This window comes from Lepisosteus oculatus, chromosome 2 (genome assembly GCF_040954835.1).
Source record: "Lepisosteus oculatus isolate fLepOcu1 chromosome 2, fLepOcu1.hap2, whole genome shotgun sequence".
Classification (NCBI taxonomy): Eukaryota; Metazoa; Chordata; class Actinopteri; order Semionotiformes; family Lepisosteidae; genus Lepisosteus; species Lepisosteus oculatus.
This window is the reverse complement of record NC_090697.1, coordinates 54,799,452-54,818,398: the sequence shown is the minus strand read 5'-3', so window position 1 is coordinate 54,818,398 and position 18,947 is coordinate 54,799,452. Positions and strand designations below refer to the sequence as shown.

Genomic DNA, 18,947 nt, shown 5'->3' with positions numbered 1-18,947 from the left:
AAGGTGGAACTTAAGGCATTTAAGTCAATTCCTATTAACACCACTATTAATGGGCTCCTTTAGACAGTATAAGAAAGGGCCTTGCCCATCTTCCCAGACTACTCTCAACCTTTTGACCCCTGAATAGCAGATATGTGGTTTTTAATATCTAGGAAATAAAAGAGTATATTATTATACAAAATCCCATTCAGTCTTTCAGTCATTCCATACTGTGATTCTGCAATGCAGAGTAATATGACTGTTTTCCAACAAGAACAAAATACTGTATGTTTTCCCATTCTTTCATACAGGACGCCCCAGATATCAGAATGTCTTAACAAGAGAAATAACTGAGATACCAAATAATCTGGAAGAGAGTACAATCATCATACAGGGAGACCAGGAAGAGAAGAAAGTGGAGAATGTACATTATGAGAAAGGTAACAGAGTAGGTGTGCAGTAGGTCTGCTTTGCCATTGCAGAGATAGTAAATAATATCAAAACACGATACGATTCTAAGGATACAAAATCATTCTAGTCTCCAAAGTAAAGCAGTGCTTTCAAAAAGAAACATTAAAGGCTGATGATTTGTTTTTGAAGTTATAATGACTATAATGACGCTCAAAGGCCGACCTTAAATCATAAAGAAAAACAAAAAATATGATTATTCATTTCAATTACATTTATTTTTATATAACAAGGTTGCCCCAAGGCACTTAATAATGTATAATGTATGCTGGCAACCTCCGCTCTAGACTCTTAGAACAGAGGAAAGTTCTGGCACTCGGACACATTGGCCGTTCCGTGGTTGTCCGGGCTGAGTCTCAGGATGGTCAGGAGGCGCGCTGCGAGAATGTCCTGCCCTTGGGAGCCTTCTGCTCCTGGGCCGTCCTGCCCTGGAATTCTCCTTTGAATTCCCTTTAGAATTGTCCAAAAAAGTCTCAGGCCCTCTGTGTTGCCTGTTTTTACCTGGAGGAACTTCAGCCCGTTCATTGGCTGAAAGTTCCATGGGCATCAGAGTCCCATGTGGGTTACTCGGCCCTACCAGTCCCTGATTGGTTGATCAAGGTGAGATATGAGTCACTTACTCCTGACACCTAGGAATGCAGTCCAGATGTCCATCTGGCACTCCCTAGACAGATAGGGGCCAATGGATGACCATTGATCATGAGCTGTCCCTTATCAAAAGAAAACATCTTTAAATCAGCCTCCATGAATAGCTTCTCTGTGGCTGCACCACAGAGATGAAGAGAAAGATGGGGCCTCATTTGGGAAAGCACCGCAATACTTAATTCTGTCTTATTAACAAGCATTGCCGCATTGCTACAGGGGTTATATGGTCGTACTTTCTGCTCCTAGTAACAATTCTAGCTGCTGCATTCTGAATTCGCTGTAAGGTGTTGAAAGAGTGGTGGGTGCTCCCTGATAGGTGGGCATTGCAGTAGTCTAACCTGCTGTATACAAGAGCATGTATTGATTTCTCTGTGTCCTGAATGGAGAGAAACTGCCTTAGTTTTGCAATATTTCTTAACTGTAGGAAGGATGTTTTCGATACTGTTTTAACATGAGAGTTAAATGAGAGCCTAGTGTCTAATATGACGCATAGGTTACGTGCTGAGCATTTAAATGCTCTGAGTTAAGTGCTGAAGTTATAGTAGTCCTATCAGTACAGTGGGGAGGAGAGCAGAGTTATGAAGCCAATTCATAGATGGGGATTATTAGGAGTCCATGATTGGTAAGGGCCAATGGGAAATTTGGCCAGGATGCCGGGGTTACACCCCTACTCTTCTTGAGAAACACCCTGGGATTTTTAATGACCACAGAGAGTCAGGACCTCGGTTTTATGTCTCATCCGAAGGACGGTGCCTGTTTTAGAGTATAGTGTCCCCATCACTATACTGGGGCATTAGGACCCACATGGACCACAGGGTGAGCGCCCCCTGCTGGCCCCACTAACTCCTCTTCCAGCAGCAACCTTAGTTTTTCCCAGGAGGTCTCCCATCCAGGTACTGACCAGGCTCACACCTGCTTAACTTCAGTAGGTTGCCAATTGTGAGTTGCAGAGTGATATGGCTGCTGGTCCTGTTATATGTAACATGTGTGTTGGTCCTGTTATTTGCTGACTACAACCTACAGAGTCAAGGAGACACAAGAATTTTTTACTGAAGGTGTCTGTCTGTCTGTCCATATGTATGTGAAAGTCACCTAATATTACAACTTTGTCTAAGTAAATAACTAAATCAGAGAGCAGTTCACCAAATACGGCAATAAACAATGCATATGGTCCTGGGGGTCTGTACACTAAAATAATGTATGTAGATAACTCAGATGTTATTTTAAGGACCATGGCTTCAAATGTGTGAAAGTCATTACTAGTTTTTAATTCAATTCTCAGAGACTCACTGAAGATGACTGCTAGGTCACCTCCACGCCCTGACCAACGAGCTTTCTGTAAAACAGTATAGGCATTAGGTGAGGCTTCAACTAAAGGAATAGTGTCAGTGGGTCTAAGCCAGGTTTCTGTTAGTAGGCACAGGTCTGAGTTGGTCTCAAGCACCATAACCATTAACCAGAACTGATTTGTTGCCTAGTAATCAAACATTTAATAGTAAGTATTTTATGGTTGTTTCATGTTTTAACTGATTTAGGTTAACCAGTGGAGTGGAGATTAAATTGTCAACAGGAGAGCCCCTAAAGGAATGTCTGAATTCTAATCTAGGTCTTGTGATAGTTGCAATACTCTGTCTATTCACACTCATATCTGGCTCTGAAAAGTACTGTGATTGATGTGATGCCGTGTGGTAGAGAAACTGGGTTGGTACAGGAGGTGAACTAGAGGTGGGAGTACAGACAGCACACGATTTAAGATCACATGGCTGATGCCTGGGTGGTGCTCTTAGTAGTCAAGCAAGCAACTTCAATGCTGTATGTTGGGATAGAATTAATTATCACTTCTGGTTAAGGTGGAGACCATCCCGTTTATAAAAGCCAGGCCATTCCCCCAAAATGTCCCAATTATTAATAAAGGTTATTCTATTGGATGCACACCAAGTCTCTAACCAGCGATTTAGAGAGTATACCCTACTATAGGGTACGTCCCCTCTGTATAGGATCGGTAAGGGACCAGATACAATTAAATTCTGACATTTTCTTTGTGCTCTTTTGTGCATAGAAATGAAGTTGCTCTTTAACACCTCGGATTGTTGGTACTTTTTATCATTAGTTCCAGCGTGAACAACCGAGGTGGAGACCTCATTGCTGGAAAATTTGTATATTTTTGCCTCAATGTCAGAAACTCTGGCCCCAGGGAGGCATTTTACAGAGACCGCTGTTTTGTGATGGTTAGGAATTTTAACATTCCATATTCCAGGATTATCACCCCAGGTTCTTGAAAAAAGAATGCAGTCATTAACAAATGGACAAGTGTTTCTTTCCTTTCAGTAGCTGTACCTCAGCTGTACCTCAAACTGCTGTATAGTATCTACCACTCTGTTCATCCCCTCCTACAGTGGGTATAGAAAGTCACCACCCCTTTTCAAATTTTGTACCTTTTGTTGTATGACACTCTGAAAATTAAAACAAATTAAATTAGGGGTATTCCATTTTTATTTACACACAGTAACCCACATTACCCAAGTGAAAATATAATTCTAAAACATTCTGAAAATTAATTAATATTACTATCACATACAGTTCTTTCCGGGCCCTATGCGGACGACATGATCCAGAATAGTGAAGACACAAGGGGAAAAACGGTCATGCAGGAAAAGGGTCTGGAGACGGGGGGTGTGTCCATGCAGTGCAGGTGTCCAGGGGAAGTGAATCCAGGCAAACAATCCATGTAGGGAATCCAAACAGGAAATCAAAAACAAGGGCTGAAGTCCATAACCAGGCGATCCATCCGGTGGGGGGGGAACAGGAACCGGGTCAGAACTGGCAAGGAGAACTAGGAACTAGGAAGATAAAAGCATAACGGAGCCAGACGCAGCAAGACCCCGGGCTCTCATGATGTGGAAATCAATGAGGAACCAGGAGTAAGGTCCGCGTCTGGCTTTTAAGGGGGAGCGGGATTAGGGACCAGGTGCAGACAATGGTGCATAACAAGGAAGGGCTGGAGCACCCTTAAGAGGAGGGTTTAGCAATCGTGACAATTACAACAGTGAAATACCTTATTTGGATAAGTGAACACCCCCCTTACAATTGCATTGGTGAACTTGCTCAGGTATAACCAATCACCCTACAGATCACACAACAAACTTATTGCCTCCCACCTGTCACCACTTGTGGTGATTTTGATTATTTCAGAATAAAAAGCAGCTGCTTCGAGAGGATTCCACTGCTTGGAAATGCATTTCAAAGCAAAGAATCCACTATTGTCAGGAAGCGTTCTTTCCGGACCCTATGCAGACGACAAAATTTGGGGTAGACTGAGGAAACACGGGGAAAAAAGGTATGCAGGAGTCATAAATGAAAACAGGGGGACGTGTCCATGGTGTGCTGGTGTTCAGGGGAGGTGTAGCCGAGGCAAACAATCCAGAAGAAAGTCCAAGGGGTAATCCAAGCGGAGGCAAAAGTCCAAAACCGGGCAGTCCATCCCAGACAAACAAGATTTAAAAACAAGAAGCAGGTCAGATCCGGCATGGGAACAGGAACTAAAACCTTAACGGCACCAGGCGCTTCCAGGTCCCGGACTTGCAGAGCCCAGAATAGCGTCAGCATCTGGCTTTTAAAGGGGAACTGAAAAGGGGGCTGGAACAGGGAGCAGGTGTGGGAGATGAGTAAAAAACAAGGAAGGGCTGGAGCGCCCTTAAGAGGAGGGGTTTACGATCGTGACACCTATGGGCAAAAAGGTGCTTTCAAAATAACTTTGAGATAAAGTTGAAGAAAGGCATAAGTCAGGAGATGGGTATAAAAATATTTCAAAGGCTTTAAGTATCCCATGTAGCACAGTCAAGTCCAAGATCATTAAAAAATGGAAGGCATAAGGCAACTCCCAGACCTTGCATAGATCAGGCCGTTCCTCCAAACTGGATGACCGAGCAAGAAAGAGACTGATCAGAAAGGCAACCAAGAGGCCGATAGCAAATTTAAACGAGCTGCAGGCCTTTATGGCAAAGACTGGTCATTATGTGCATGTGACAAAAATAGCAAAAGCTCTCCAAAAATCTGGCCTGCATGGGAGAGTGGCAAGAAAAAAGCCACTCCTTAAATAAAGCTACATCAAGTCATGTTTATGTTTTGCTAAAAAGCCCCTTAAAGATTCTGTGTCCCTGTGGCAAAAGGTGCTGGGTCAGATGAGACCAAAATTGAACTTGTTCGCAAGAATGCAAAATGGTACGGCTGGCGAAAAGCCAATATGCAGTATCTTTCCATCCAAAGAACACCATTCCAATAGTAAAGCATGGTGGTGGCAGCATCCTCTTATTGGGTTGTTTCACTTCAGCTGGGACTGGGCACCTGTCAGGATAGAAGGGAAAATGGATGGTGCAAAATACAGAAAAATTATTGAATAAAACCTGCAGCCCTCAGCCAGGAAGTTGAAAGTGGGAAGATCATTAATATTTCAACATGACAGTGACCCAAAGCACACTGCCAAAGCAACCGTACAGTGGCTGAAGGACAGGAAGGTGAATATCCTTAAGTGGCCTAGTCAGAACCCCGACCTAAATCCCATCGAAAATCTTTGGAATGACTTGAAGAGGGCAGTGCATCAACGGTCACCACACAGTTTGAATGAACTTGAACAATTCTGTAAGGATGAATGGGCATATATTCCTCCTTCTAGGTGCGCAAAGTTGGTAGAGATGTATCTAAACAGACTCTAGGCTGTAATTCAAGCAAGAGATGCTTCCACCAAGTATTAACTCAGGGGGGTGTTCTTTTATCCAACCCAGTTATTTTTTTTTCAGAAATTTTGCTTTCTTTTTTCACGTGGATGTTGCAAGGTAGAATTTGTAAATAAAAGTGGAAAAGTCTGATTTTATTTGTCTTCTTTTTGGGCTTTAGGGCAACAAAAGGTGAACATTTTGAAAGGGGGTGGTGACTTTCTATACCCACCGTATATATACTGTAAATGTGCTTATTTTGTATTCCATCATTAGTTTTGGTTTAAAAAATGAATTCATATATTAAGGAAATGTCCAGGCATAGTGACAAGCCAACAGGATGGGAATTAAATGCTTAATCTCTCCATTTGAGTGTACACCACAGATTATTGTAGAGTTTTGCAATCTGGACATGATCTGAAATGACTGTTAAAGGTGATGTACTAATAACATGATGAAGTGGAAAAACAAGGTATGATTTTGAACTGATGAAAGCAGATTATACAGTGAACACTGCTATACTCCTTTGACACAAGAGGGGAAAGTGAATAAGAGCCCTCTGCAAATTAATCAGGAATCACTGGAGAAATAATTTTGACTGTCTCTGGATATAGAAATCCCCATGCAGTCACCAAACCTATTATGTCTAGCTGCACAACATGAGAAAGGTAACATGAAGGTGTATAGTAGGTCTGCTTTGCCTCTGCAGGTCTAGGAAATAATATGAAAACACAATGTCCTATTCTAGGCACAACATATCACTCTTTTGCAAATGCCATGAAGTACCTTAATGAAAAAGCCACATCCTAATAGCTCCTCTGTACATGACTTCTTTAAGACTGCATTACACTACGTTTTGCCCTTCTGTGTAGACCACTCTCTAAACCTGAAGAGGAGGTGTCTGACATGCATTTTAAGGAAAGAAAAGAGCATCAAAATCCAACAAGACCCATCAACCTTTCAATCTTTTAAAACAGTCACTATCAAATCAAATGAAAGCAAAGTTTATTTATCAAATGCACAACAATACAGCATTCAGCAGTAGTTGCTGGCAATGAAATGTCTTTTCTGTGACCTCACAAAAATCATAAGAATCACAAAAACACAAAAATCACAAAATTGAGGTTATGAAAATCATTTTACGATGAAGAGTAATTGAACATTAGCGTTAGATCACATGATTGTTAAACAAGAGTAGTTGTCCCTTACAAAGGTTGTACATAGGTGTACAGTATATTGTTCTCTTTCCTTATTATTTACAGGGTTTTAGACAGGAGACACATTCTAGTAAAAATGAAGAAACTGGAAAAATTTACATTTTCAACAGTTTAGAATTTATTGCATGTTGTCTCATTGTGCAATCCAGGACATGTTTTAAAAAAAGCAGAGTTTTTTGACAAACGGAATCAGGATGACGCAAAGCCAAAAATAAATGAAGCACAAGAGGATCTGGAGGAGGCAGATACAGACACAGGGGGATCTGCAAACATAACACAGAAAGACCAAGAGGAGAGGATACAAGTGACACAGGACGAAAAGGATGAGAAGACAGAACTGACACAGGGAGACATGGAGGAGGAGACAGCAGAGAATACACAACATGAGAAAGGTAACATGAAGATGTACAGTACAGTAGGTCCGCTTTGCCTCTTCAGGACTAGGAAATTATATAAAAACACAATTTTCTATTCTATGCACAAAATGTTACTGTAGTTGCTAATGCCTTGAAGTACCTTAATGAAAGAAACATTTAGTGCAGATTTTTTATAAGGAATTTAAGCCACATCCTAATAGCTCCTCTGTACATGACTTCTTTAAGACTGCATTACACTACGTTTTGCCCTTCTGTGTAGACCACTCTCTAAACCTGAAGAGGAGGTGTCTGACATGCATTTTAAGGAAAGAAAAGAGCATCAAAATCCAACAAGACCCATCAACCTTTCAATCTTTTAAAACAGTCACTATCAAATAAAATAAAATCAAAGTTTATTTATCAAATGCACAACAATACAGCATTCAGCAGTAGTTGCTGGCAATGAAATGTCTTTTCTGCGAGCTCACGAAAATCACAAGAATCACAAAAACACAAAAATCACAAAATTGAGGTTATGAAATTCATTTTATGATGAATAGTAATTGAACGTTAGCGTTAGATCACATGATTGTTAAACAAGAGCAGTTGTCCCTTACAAAGGTTGTACATAGGTGTACAGTATATTGTTCTCTTTCCTTATTGTTTACAGGGTTTTAGACAGGAGACATTCTAGTAAAAATGAAACTGGAAAATTTACATTTTCAACAGTTTAAAATTTACTGTATGTTGTCTCATTGTGCAATCCAGGACATGTTTTAAAAAAAGCAGAGTTTTTTGACAAATGGAATCAGGATGACTCAAAGACAAAAATAAATGAAGCACAAGAGGATCTGAAGGAGGCAGATACAGACACAGGGGGTTCTGCAAACATAACACAGAAAGACAAGGAGGAGAGGACACAAGTGAGACAGGACGAAAAGGATGAGAAGACAGAACTGACACAGGGAGACATAGAGGAGAAAACAGTGGCGAATGCACAACATGGGAAAGGTAACATGAAGGTGTATAGTACTTTAGGTCTGCTTTGCCTCTTCAGAACTAGGAAATTATATGAAAACACAATTTTCTATCTTAGGCACAAAATATTACTGTAGTTGCTAATGCCATGAAGTACCTTAATGAAAGAAACATTTAGTGCAGAGTTTTTTATAAGGAATCTAAGCCACATCCTAAATAGCTCCTCTGTTCATGACTTCTTTAAGACTGCATTACACTAAGTTTTGCCGTTCTGTGTAGACCATTTCCAGTCTCTCTAAACCTGAAGAGGAGGTGTCTGACTTGCATTTTAAGGAAAGAAAAGAGCATCATCAAAATCCAACAAGACCCATCAACCTTTCAATCTTTTAAAACAGTCCCTATAATTTTGCAATGAAGAGTAATTGAACGTTAGTGTTAGATCACATAATTGTTAAACAAGAGTAGCTGTCCCTTACAAAGGTTGTACATAGGTGTACAGTATATTGTTCTCTTTCCTTATTATTTACAGGGTTTTAGACAGGAGACACATTCTAGTAAAAATGAAGAAACTGGAAAAATTTACATTTTCAACAGTTTAGAATTTACTGTATGTTGTCTCATTGTGCAATCCAGGACAAGTTTTAAAGAAAGCCGAGTTTTTTGACAAATGGAATCAGGAAGACTCAAAGCCAAAAATAAATGAAGCACAAGAGGATCTGGAGGAGGCAGATACAGACACAGGGGAATCTGCAAACATAACACAGAAAGACCAGGAGGAGAGGACACAAGTGAGACAGGACGAAAAGGATGAGAATAAAGAACTGACTGCAAATTTATGAAGAGGATTTTTGAAGAAGATGAGTCTAGTAAGAGAACGGGGGAAGTGTGTGTAATTTTGGTTTCAGATGTTTTTTTGTAATGGGAGTTCCAAAAACAAAAAAAGAACACAGACAGATGAGCAAGATTGTGACCTTTAAAGGTGAAATTGGGTACTATTGTTTTAGGGAGATCTTTGATGCTCAGTAACATATTCTTTGAGCTCTGACCTGTTCCATGAAAAATCAGATTTCTTCATGTCTCACCAGCTGTATGTAAATTGCTGGGTATTTCTAGCAAAAGATGCTGTAAATGAGGTTGATGGAAATATAAAAGTCCATCTGGGAGATCCAGTTGGAGAGGAGCCTTGAACGTGTATTGTATTGGACATATATTTGCAGGGGATGCAGTGTATTCTGTTGCAGGGAAAATAGCCTGGATGGTACTGTAGCTGTGGTTGGTTGAGGGAGCTGTGAACAAGAAGATTGTGCAGATTAGGTGATTGACGATATGAGATAATGGGGAAAGAGGGTGATCTTGTAAAATTGAAAAGTTGCCATTAATGTTCCAAGGCATAGACAGAATCCTAGGGCTATTTGTGATTCGAGTGAGGGCCCTGTCAATGACATGTATCGGGTATCGTGTGTTAATGAAAAAAGAGTGCATTTTGAGGACTTGATTATGGAAGTCCATGTTGTCACTGCATGGTCGTCAAAGCCTGAGAAACTAAAAAAAGGGAGAGAGCTTTTAGTATGTGTGGGGTAAAGGAGCTGTACAGGAGATAGCTGTGTGAGTCAGTAAGTTTGTAAAAGACAGAAGTTGAGAGTCATGGATGGTTAATAGGTTTATGTCCAGAAATTGAACAATAGTGGAAGATATGTAACTTTATACAGTACTTGAGGGATGGGTGAAAATTGGTGAAATAATGCAGGAAATGTTCTAGTTGGTTGTTAGGCACCGATGCAGTCATCAATTTATGACCTGTAGAGGTCAGGAACAAAGCTTGTATAGGAGGCAAAGAAGCATTCTTCTACCCACCCTACAAAAAATATTTGCATAGCTGGGTCCCATACTGTTGCCAAAGGCAACTCCACTAACCTGCTGATAAAAAAGGTTTTTGAAAGAAAAGGAACTCTGTGTGAGGACCAGTTTTACCAGATGAACAAGAGTATGGGCTGGTGGATCAAACACTGTTCGTTTGTCCAGCTTTTTCTTGATTGCTGTAAGACCATCATTGTGATGAATGACAGTGTACAAGGATGTGATGTCCATGGTGAATATGAAGCATTCAGAGCCCTTAAAACTGCAGCTGTTGGAGAGTATGGTTAGTGTCCTTAATATCTGTCACGGATGTCCAAAAGGACTAACCGTGGAGAGCAGGACAGCGGAAAAGGACCCATATGAGTAGCGGCGAGAAGGGAAAAAGGCCCGGGCTCGTTAGTGCAAAGAGTTCAGGAGTGCCTTATAGAAACCTATGCCCTCAGGTAGCGGACGTGGGGCGACCTGGTGCGAGGCGGGTCCCAGGACATCCGAACGTCAATGCTGAGCGAGGGCAGAGTGCAAGATCCGGAAATATATAGCCCAAGGGAAAGAGAGAAACCAGAAGGACAGCAGACAGGAAACTAGGGACAGGACAGAGAAGGAGCGCCCTCTGGCTGCAGAGGGCAGGACAATATCTGAAGGAAGCCCTTCAACCAGTGGTCTCATAAGGCTGATGGGAAAGACTGAGACGTGAGTGGAGGGACAGTGGAGTCAATTGGGTGCCCAAGGGTATTGGGTTTGTGGAATTTTTTACGTTTTATTTTTTTCTAAAACATTGTGTAGTTCCCAATGTCGTAAAATTACTTATATAAATGACTAATCATAATATTAATTACAACATTATACCATTTCAGATGATTAAAAATGTTTTTGGAGTGGATATCTATATTTTCAAGAACAACAGTATATGGAACTATATTTCATCATATTTTGTTGTTTACTGGGAGAAGTATGAACACATTTGCATTTGTTTAATCTTGGGGAGCCAGCCTGGCTACTGAAAGGGTATATATCTGTCAAAGTATATTAAGACAATTGAGGCATGTTACTGTGTAAATATCTGCCAGAACTTGCTGAGTGGAGACAAGATGGCTATCAATTTATAGGGTTGGAATTTCCCAGTCTGCCAAAATCACCAGCACTGTTTAAAATAAAACCACAGCAGAAGAATGAAAGGTAGGTCATGAGAGATGCTGGGGACTTCAGCTTCCTTTTTTAAAGCCACAACATTTTTTGCTGATTTTTACCAGAAAATCATTTCACAACATCAGTGTACAGTTAGAAATAAATTCCAGACTCCAGCAAACAACACTGTATTGGATAAAGCAGTAAGAAAATGGTTGGATGGAACTAACATAAGTGTCAATATCCTTTGGGCCTAGGATTTAGGAGGTGGGTCAAGGATGATGATACTGTTGTTTTCAAAGTAGACTTGAGTAACACCATAGCAAAACATAAAAACAGCAGAAAGTGCAGTTAACCCACCTCTAACTAAAAGGCATCTTATGCTGGACCTGGCCTGTTTGGAGGACCTGCCTCCAGGGATTCCTTCTATTATAAGATGACCCTGGTGTCACGATCGCTAACCCCTCCTCTTAAGGGCACTCCAGCCCTTCCTTGTTCCTTCCCATTGTCTGCACCTGTTCCCTATTCCTATTCCCCCTTAAAAGCCAGACGCGGACCTCACTCCTGGTTCCTCATTGATTTCCATATTGTGAGAGCCCGGGGTCCTGCTGTGTCTGGCTCTGTTATGGTTTTAACTTTCTGTTACTTAACCCCTGCCCCGCCGGTCCCGACCTGCTCATGGTTTTAACCCCTGGATGGATCTCCTGGCTTTGGACTCTACTCTCCCATTTGGATTCCCCATTTGGACTTTGGCTTTGTTTGGACTCACTTCCCCAGGACACCAGTTCACCTTGGACACGCCCCCCTGTATCCTGACCCTTTCCTGCATGACTTTCTCCCTCGTGTATCTTCACTATTCTGGATCGCGTCGTCCGCATAGGGCCCGAAAGGAACTGCTACATGACATCTGGTTGCTCTTGATTGACATCCCCTCTGCTCCCTGCTTCTTCTTGTATAAAATTAAGTGCCTTATTCATTTAAATTCATTGTGTGTTTCTTCTTTGGAACTATGGTACAGTACAAACTGTACAACCCTTAGAAAAAACTGGGTCAAGAAGACTTGTCAGCACTTCGGATGGTAATCTTGTGTTTTGTCTGCTATATGTACTGTATATATTACTTAAATTCCTGATGCATAAAAATAATATTGAACAACTAAACAGTGGCCTCAATAGGAGCTTCACTTGTCATAGTAATGCACTTAAGTATTGACAATATGTATGTACTGTATATATCATAAATGTAGATTTTTCATTGCATTACATACTTACAAATTAACTTCACTTGAATCTTTCAAGGGTTTCTTGTCTGGCTTTTGCAATGGCTAACTGCATTTTGGCATTAAAGCAGATCCTCCTTATTATAATCCATAAGGAACTGTAATTTATTGCATTTTACTGAAATAAGATGAATATTCATTTGCCATGGTTTTTTCTTCTAATGATAAAGGATTCAATGCACTACATTCCTGCCTTTTTTAAAATGTAGTAAACCTGCACATTCAGAGTTTAAACCTGACTTGCTTTAACCAGATAATTGAAATCTATGAAAGTCTCCTTTCTCATGAAACTTCTTGGACTTCTTACTACATTCTCTCACTTTCTTGCTCTCTAACTCCCTCTGTGACTAGCACACACACTTGTAAACTATTAAAAATTATAAACTCTAGTGAGCCTGCAGTTCTGCTCTGGTGTCCAATCTCATGTCCCTCCTTCCTCAGTCACTAAGACATCTAGGGAAAATACATGAGAAATGAATAATGGTAATTTTCTATAAGTGTTCAAGTGACACCTAAGAATGAGTTGCCTTTGAATTATGAAAAATTCTATTGAGTTGCTTTTGAGTTATGAAAAATCTATTTAAAGAATATTGCGGAATGAAACCCTTATGTAATCTGGATTGTGGATGTAATCTGATATGTGTAATTGATTACAAAATAAAATTAGCTTCCCAACACTTAAATGTTATAATTATTCTATGTTGTGTTATTAAATGTCAAAACATGTGAAAAATAAGTTGTTATGACTCACAGTATGTGCTGTATCTTATAAAGCTGGCAGTACAATGCTGCTGTGGTTAGCATAGCTGCCTTACACACATACAGATGCAGCCATTCAAAATGCATGGTACAACCCCATACCACGCAAAATTACCTACAGTTCACTGCGTTGTACCACGATACGTGATTTGGCTTTCCAAAATGACTGACAGGGGCACTCGTGGTGCATTGTTTGTTAGTGAAACAATTTAATCATTGAATCTCTTTACTGTGCATGTTTTAATCCATTTAGTATTGAATATTTATATGGAATTTTACAACTAAAGGGAAATTTTAGTAGCTAAGCATAAAAAGAAGAGGAGCATACATTTTAGAATTTGACTAATGTGGAATATAATATGGAATCGCGTTTCTAAAGAAATTAATAACGATATAGTTATATTCATATACTGTAGCTCAAATTATCGCAGTAGTACTCTTTCTTTGGAAATGTCTGCATCAGTTTAACTCATTGACCTGTGATTATGTGTGTGGTGTAATGGTTTAGGTAAGTACCTTGTATACTTGAGATCTGGGCTTTGAACCCAGCTGTTGCCATGAGTTTTCTTTTAACAAATACAATTTTCTTTGAAAAACTAAAATAGCAAATATTATGACATTTTTTATATTTCTAAATATCACAGCATGTTTAAAGCTAAGTGATTTATTAATAACAACGAATAATTTCACACTGCTACTGTACTGCCACTACTGTTGTTATTACTGATAATAAATATTTTCGAAACTACCGTATATTGTTGGTATTTCTAAATATCGCAAAACGTTCAAACTTAATTGAGTTAAGTGATTAACCTTTTCCATGAATACTTGCGCTCGTTATCGCAGTAAAAGAAACGCATACTTTTTAGAATTTAATTATTAGGGAATATAATGTGGAATCACATATCTAAAGAAATTAATAACTATATTAATTTAAGGGTCTAAATATATGTATTTATATGCAAAGGAACAAGTAATAGGTTTATTCCATGCTGAAAAAAGGGGAGAAAAAAAACACGTTTCGGCCGCGAAGCCTTCTTCAGGTGTGTAAAAGACAAGGCAGTAAGCAAAGGTAATGTAGCGGGAGAACAAAAGCTGGGAGAGAGGAGGAGCGAGGGGCGGGAGCAGGGGACAGAAAGAGAGGCCAATCAAGAGGTGTGAAGTCAGAATAGGTGTAGAGAGGTGTGAAATGAAACCTTCAATGAATAGAGAGAATTTAAAAGAAAAGGAGTCTTGTTAAGAGAAGGGGGTGTGATCCTAGCTGCAGGATAATTTGTGTTTCTTTAATCTTTCTGATGTATGAGTTTGGAAAACCATCTTTGAGAACAGAGATGGAGAAATTAAAGTGGTCATGGCTGTCAGAGGTGAAATGAGAAACAATGAGTTTGGAGAGATCTTTAATCTTCACAGCCCTAACATGTTCTCTGAAGCGGTCTCCTTCCTGTTTCCCCAATGTAGATAGCTGGGCATTTACTGCAAGAGATACAGTAAATAAGGTTGCTGGAGGTACAAGATGTCATCTGGGTGATCCGGAATTCTCCTATGGGGCCTTGAATGAGTGTGGTGTTAGATGTGTAATTGCAGGTGATACAGCGAGCTCTGTTGCAAGGGAAAGTGCCTGGTGTGGATGGTTGCTGAGGGCGATCAAGGGAGCTGTGAGCAAGAAGGTTAAGCAGATTAGGTGGCAGGCAATATGAGTTGATGGGGTGATAAGAAAAGAGGAAGAAAGTGGAATACTGGTGTGTATTTTTTATTTAAACCAATACCAGCCATATACAGTTTATATAATATGTTATAAATTAATTATTATTTATTATAAATATAAATTAATATTGTTTATGAGCAATCTCCGGGAAACCATTATAGGCATGGTGAATTGGAGATTCTCAAAACTTACTTTGTATGATTGGAAACAAATATGTGATCAGATCAAAGAAATGCTGTGGTGTTACTTTTTGTCAATGAAAAAATAAAGTATTTTTCTGTTGTAACACTTAAACTGATGCAGATGGTTACAAAGAAAGTGGACCAAGGTAATACTTTGAGCTTACAGCCTGTCCAAGGTCATTCATTATTAAAACTATTTCTGCTGTAAAGACTTTGATGCATTAAATATTTCTGGATAATTAAAAGATTTATGATGAAGGTGAAAGGTTGTGTACAACTGAACAAATTGCTTTTATAAAATATACTGACTTTTTAATGTTTAATGATTAACATGCTGTAATATACAGTTTAAAATTATTAAAAGTCTAAAGAGTGTACAACTTAAATTCTTAATTGAAAAGAGATTGTCCTTCAGCAGTGACCAGGATTCGTAACTGGGCATTTTCTGGCGATAGCTCAAATGTTATATCTGAGAGGTTAAGCTTTAGGAGCTCCACCTGACAGTTTTAGAAGGTTATTCCCGATACTATTATCATAACTGCAGTATGATGCTGTATGACCATTATGACGCATTTAGACGTGCTACGCCTACTGTGTTTTACCGCAGCATACTCTGTGCATTTTGAATGGCTGCATCTGTTTTTTCCATGGAGCTTAATTCTGTACCTGGGGTGCTATCAGTGTGGAGTTTATATGTTCTCCCCATGTTCATGAGGGTTACCTCCCACTGTCTGAAGACATACAGTACTGGTATGTTAATTGGATTCTGAGAAAATTGAACCTAGATGTGAGTGTGTGTTTGTGTCTGTATTTCTACCCTACAATGGACTGGTGTTCTGTGCTCTGCTTGCTTGCCTGAGTCTCTGGTTCCCCTGTGACCCTGAATTGAAAGAAGCAGAAAATGGATGGATGGATGCCTGATAACAAGTTTTGCAGATTTCATGTTTGTTTTGGGAAGGGTAACTTCATTAGTGCATTCCCAAGGTGGACGTGTAGAAATGGCTAACCCCTGATTATTTTTCAGGTGAGTTCAATCTACAGGTGATCTACCATGCAAATATGCCATTCTTGTCTCAAAAATCCTTGTCTACAAATCCTAAGATAAAATTAACTAAAAATGTCATTTATAGTCCAAATACATTCAGTTCTTTTGAAACGTAGTCAATTTTTATCTAACCTTGATATAGCACCAAAAAGTGTTCAGAAATATTTTTACATTGTGTGCATCTTGTTTTGTACAGTATATGCAAATTTTTAAAAAACTTTAAATGGAGTGTCATGGCAGGGGACATGGTTTCACAGTGGTTAGTGTTGCTGCTTTGCAGCACTGGGTTCATTGTCCTATCCTGTAGCTGGGGTACTGTCTGTGTGGAGATCGTATGGTCTCTCTGTGTTCATGTGGGTTTCCTCTGGGTACTCTGATTTCCACCCATACAGTAGTTCACTATGGAACCCAGTGCTAGTACTTTTTGTGTAAATGTTTATTTTTAGCCAGCAAACAGCATCAATCCAAATATAAAAGGATTATATGCATGGAAAACAGTGTGTAGATTCCACAAACATTTCTTTCACTTGTGTGTGTGTATGGTTTTGCTAACTGCTAAATTCAAAAAGTTGGTCCTGGCTTCCATTTCACCTCAGTGATCTGCCTTTGCCTCCTGCACTAAAGTCCAACTAATACATTTTTAAATTTTACATGTATTCTGGAAACAGTCTTCATCTGTATCATTTGCCTTTTCTATTCTTCCAGTAATGGCTAGCTGGTGATGCCTTTACTCACTTCCCATTCTCCCTTTCTTAGTACAGTACTTCTCTACCCAAGCAACTGTTTGGTGGTGGCTTTTAGCTGAGATCAGGACACACCATCTGCGACCACTTACTGTCATATTTTCAGTAAGCCACCGTAAAGAGGTTTGGGGTTTTAATTTGCTGTAACAATCAGAAATTGTAACTGTAAATTTCAGGATCAAATAAAACATAACAATTTATAGTCTCATGCAAGGATTCTAAATTTACAATGCACAATTTATTAATGTAATATAATCGAAACATATATAACAAACAACAATGTAATGGAACACAGTATATGTCTGTGAAAAAATCTGCCTTGAACAATGGCTGATCATTCACTCAGGGATGACAAAAATCAGAGTTAATAACTTCAGAGTGAAAATACACATTGACTATAATGTGTTACAGTATGGCTTATAGGTTTTATCAGTCTACATACTGTAACTTATATCACATTTATATTCTCAGACACAAGTAAATACATTTACTATCATGAACTAAACATCAAACGTATTTTTTAATAATCATTCAGCTCTCAAGAAGTACAGTATGTGATTAATGAAGTTATTCTCAACAATTCATTGTCCAAATATCCTTGAATAGTTTAAACTTTGTGCTGGTAAAAGCTGTCTGGGTTTCCATTAGCAGCTAGAGGAGAGAGAGCTTTTCCTTGCGCTAGGCTCAGGCAGCTCTGCCAAAGAAGCATACTGTTGTCTTCGGTAAAACAGTCTGTCTTCTTGAGGTTCACATGCCATACAAAAGGTGAACTTGAAAGACTTTTAAGTCAGTGAATTAACCACAGAAAAATTACTTGTATTCCAGTTTATATGCTATCAGGTTTGATTCTATGACCCACACTACAGATCTTCAACTGGTGGACATTCCTTTGGGTGATATTGACCTCTAATTTCAGGGAAAGAACCAGCTTGAAGACTGGCTGGAGCCCATCTGCGCTATATATCATTAAATGTACAGCTTGAAACAGTATAACTCTATACCTAATGATATCAGATAGTCACCTTCTCTAAACCTAAAACCTCCTTTAGAAGGGCCTTTACTTAACTGGTTCTGTTATTTACCCCTCTGCTCCTATTGTACACCACCATCTACTGTCTCCTCTCACTGTGTATTTTCATTGTGTATATCTTATGTATTTTGTATTGTTGTTGTTCTGTAAAGTGCTTTGAGAAACCACCTGCAAAGGCACAATATTAAATAAAGTTTTATAATTATATTGTATGCCAGAAAGTACTGTAGCACTCCACCCTCTTTCACCAATAATCCAGAGTGGAGCCTTAGTACTGTACTGTACTGGATATTATTCTTAGATTAAATTTAAATAAAAATGCAGTCATATTGGCAGCACAGTGGTACAGTGATTAGTATTACTGCCTTACAGTGCTTGGGCTCTGGGTTTAATTATTGACCTGGTGTTTTGTCTGTGTGGAGTTTGTGTGTTTTCCTCATGTTAACATAAGTTTCCTCCTATAGTCCATCAACATACTGGCAGGTTAATTAGCTGCTGGACAAACTGGTCCCAGAGTGAATGTCTGTGTGTGCTTTATACTTTATGTGTGTCAATGGACTATTGTCCCATCCTTTATGTGCCCTGTCTTGAGCCTGTTGCTCTGGGCCCCGTGCAACCCTGAATTGGAAGAAGTGGTAGAAGAAAAATCTGAGATGTAAGAGTTACAGGTACTAAAGACAAAGGCTTGCTGTTTTTATGCATACAGTATAACCAGGTTACAACATGGCTGTGCAGTATGCACTAACCAGTCAAGGTTTTTATACACATATTTAATCAATACCTTGCCTTATATGATTTTTAAAAAATCTTTTAGTTTGGCAAACAAAGAACAGTCGCTGCTAGACAGTTCTCTTTAGATATTCAACA

The 18,947-nt window shown here is 39.3% G+C and overlaps 1 protein-coding gene across 3 annotated transcripts in view; it reads left to right on the top strand.

Moving 5' to 3' along the window:
- The window catches only part of LOC107077053 (hepatic and glial cell adhesion molecule-like), a 30,177-nt gene extending 11,762 nt beyond the window's left edge, over nt 1–18,415 (top strand). The window contains exons 5-8 of one of the 3 annotated variants that reach the window (XM_069179197.1): nt 291–419; nt 7,171–7,413; nt 8,146–8,388; nt 8,989–18,415. In XM_069179197.1, coding sequence (XP_069035298.1) covers nt 291–419; nt 7,171–7,413; nt 8,146–8,388; nt 8,989–9,194 — 821 coding nt within the window. In that variant the 3' untranslated portion in view covers nt 9,195–18,415. Of the gene's footprint in view, nt 1–290; nt 420–7,170; nt 7,414–8,145; nt 8,400–8,988 lie in introns of all 3 variants that reach the window. The other 2 variants (XM_069179203.1, XM_069179200.1) reach the window with 2 other exon arrangements.
- Nucleotides 18,416–18,947: the final 532 nt, after the last annotated feature.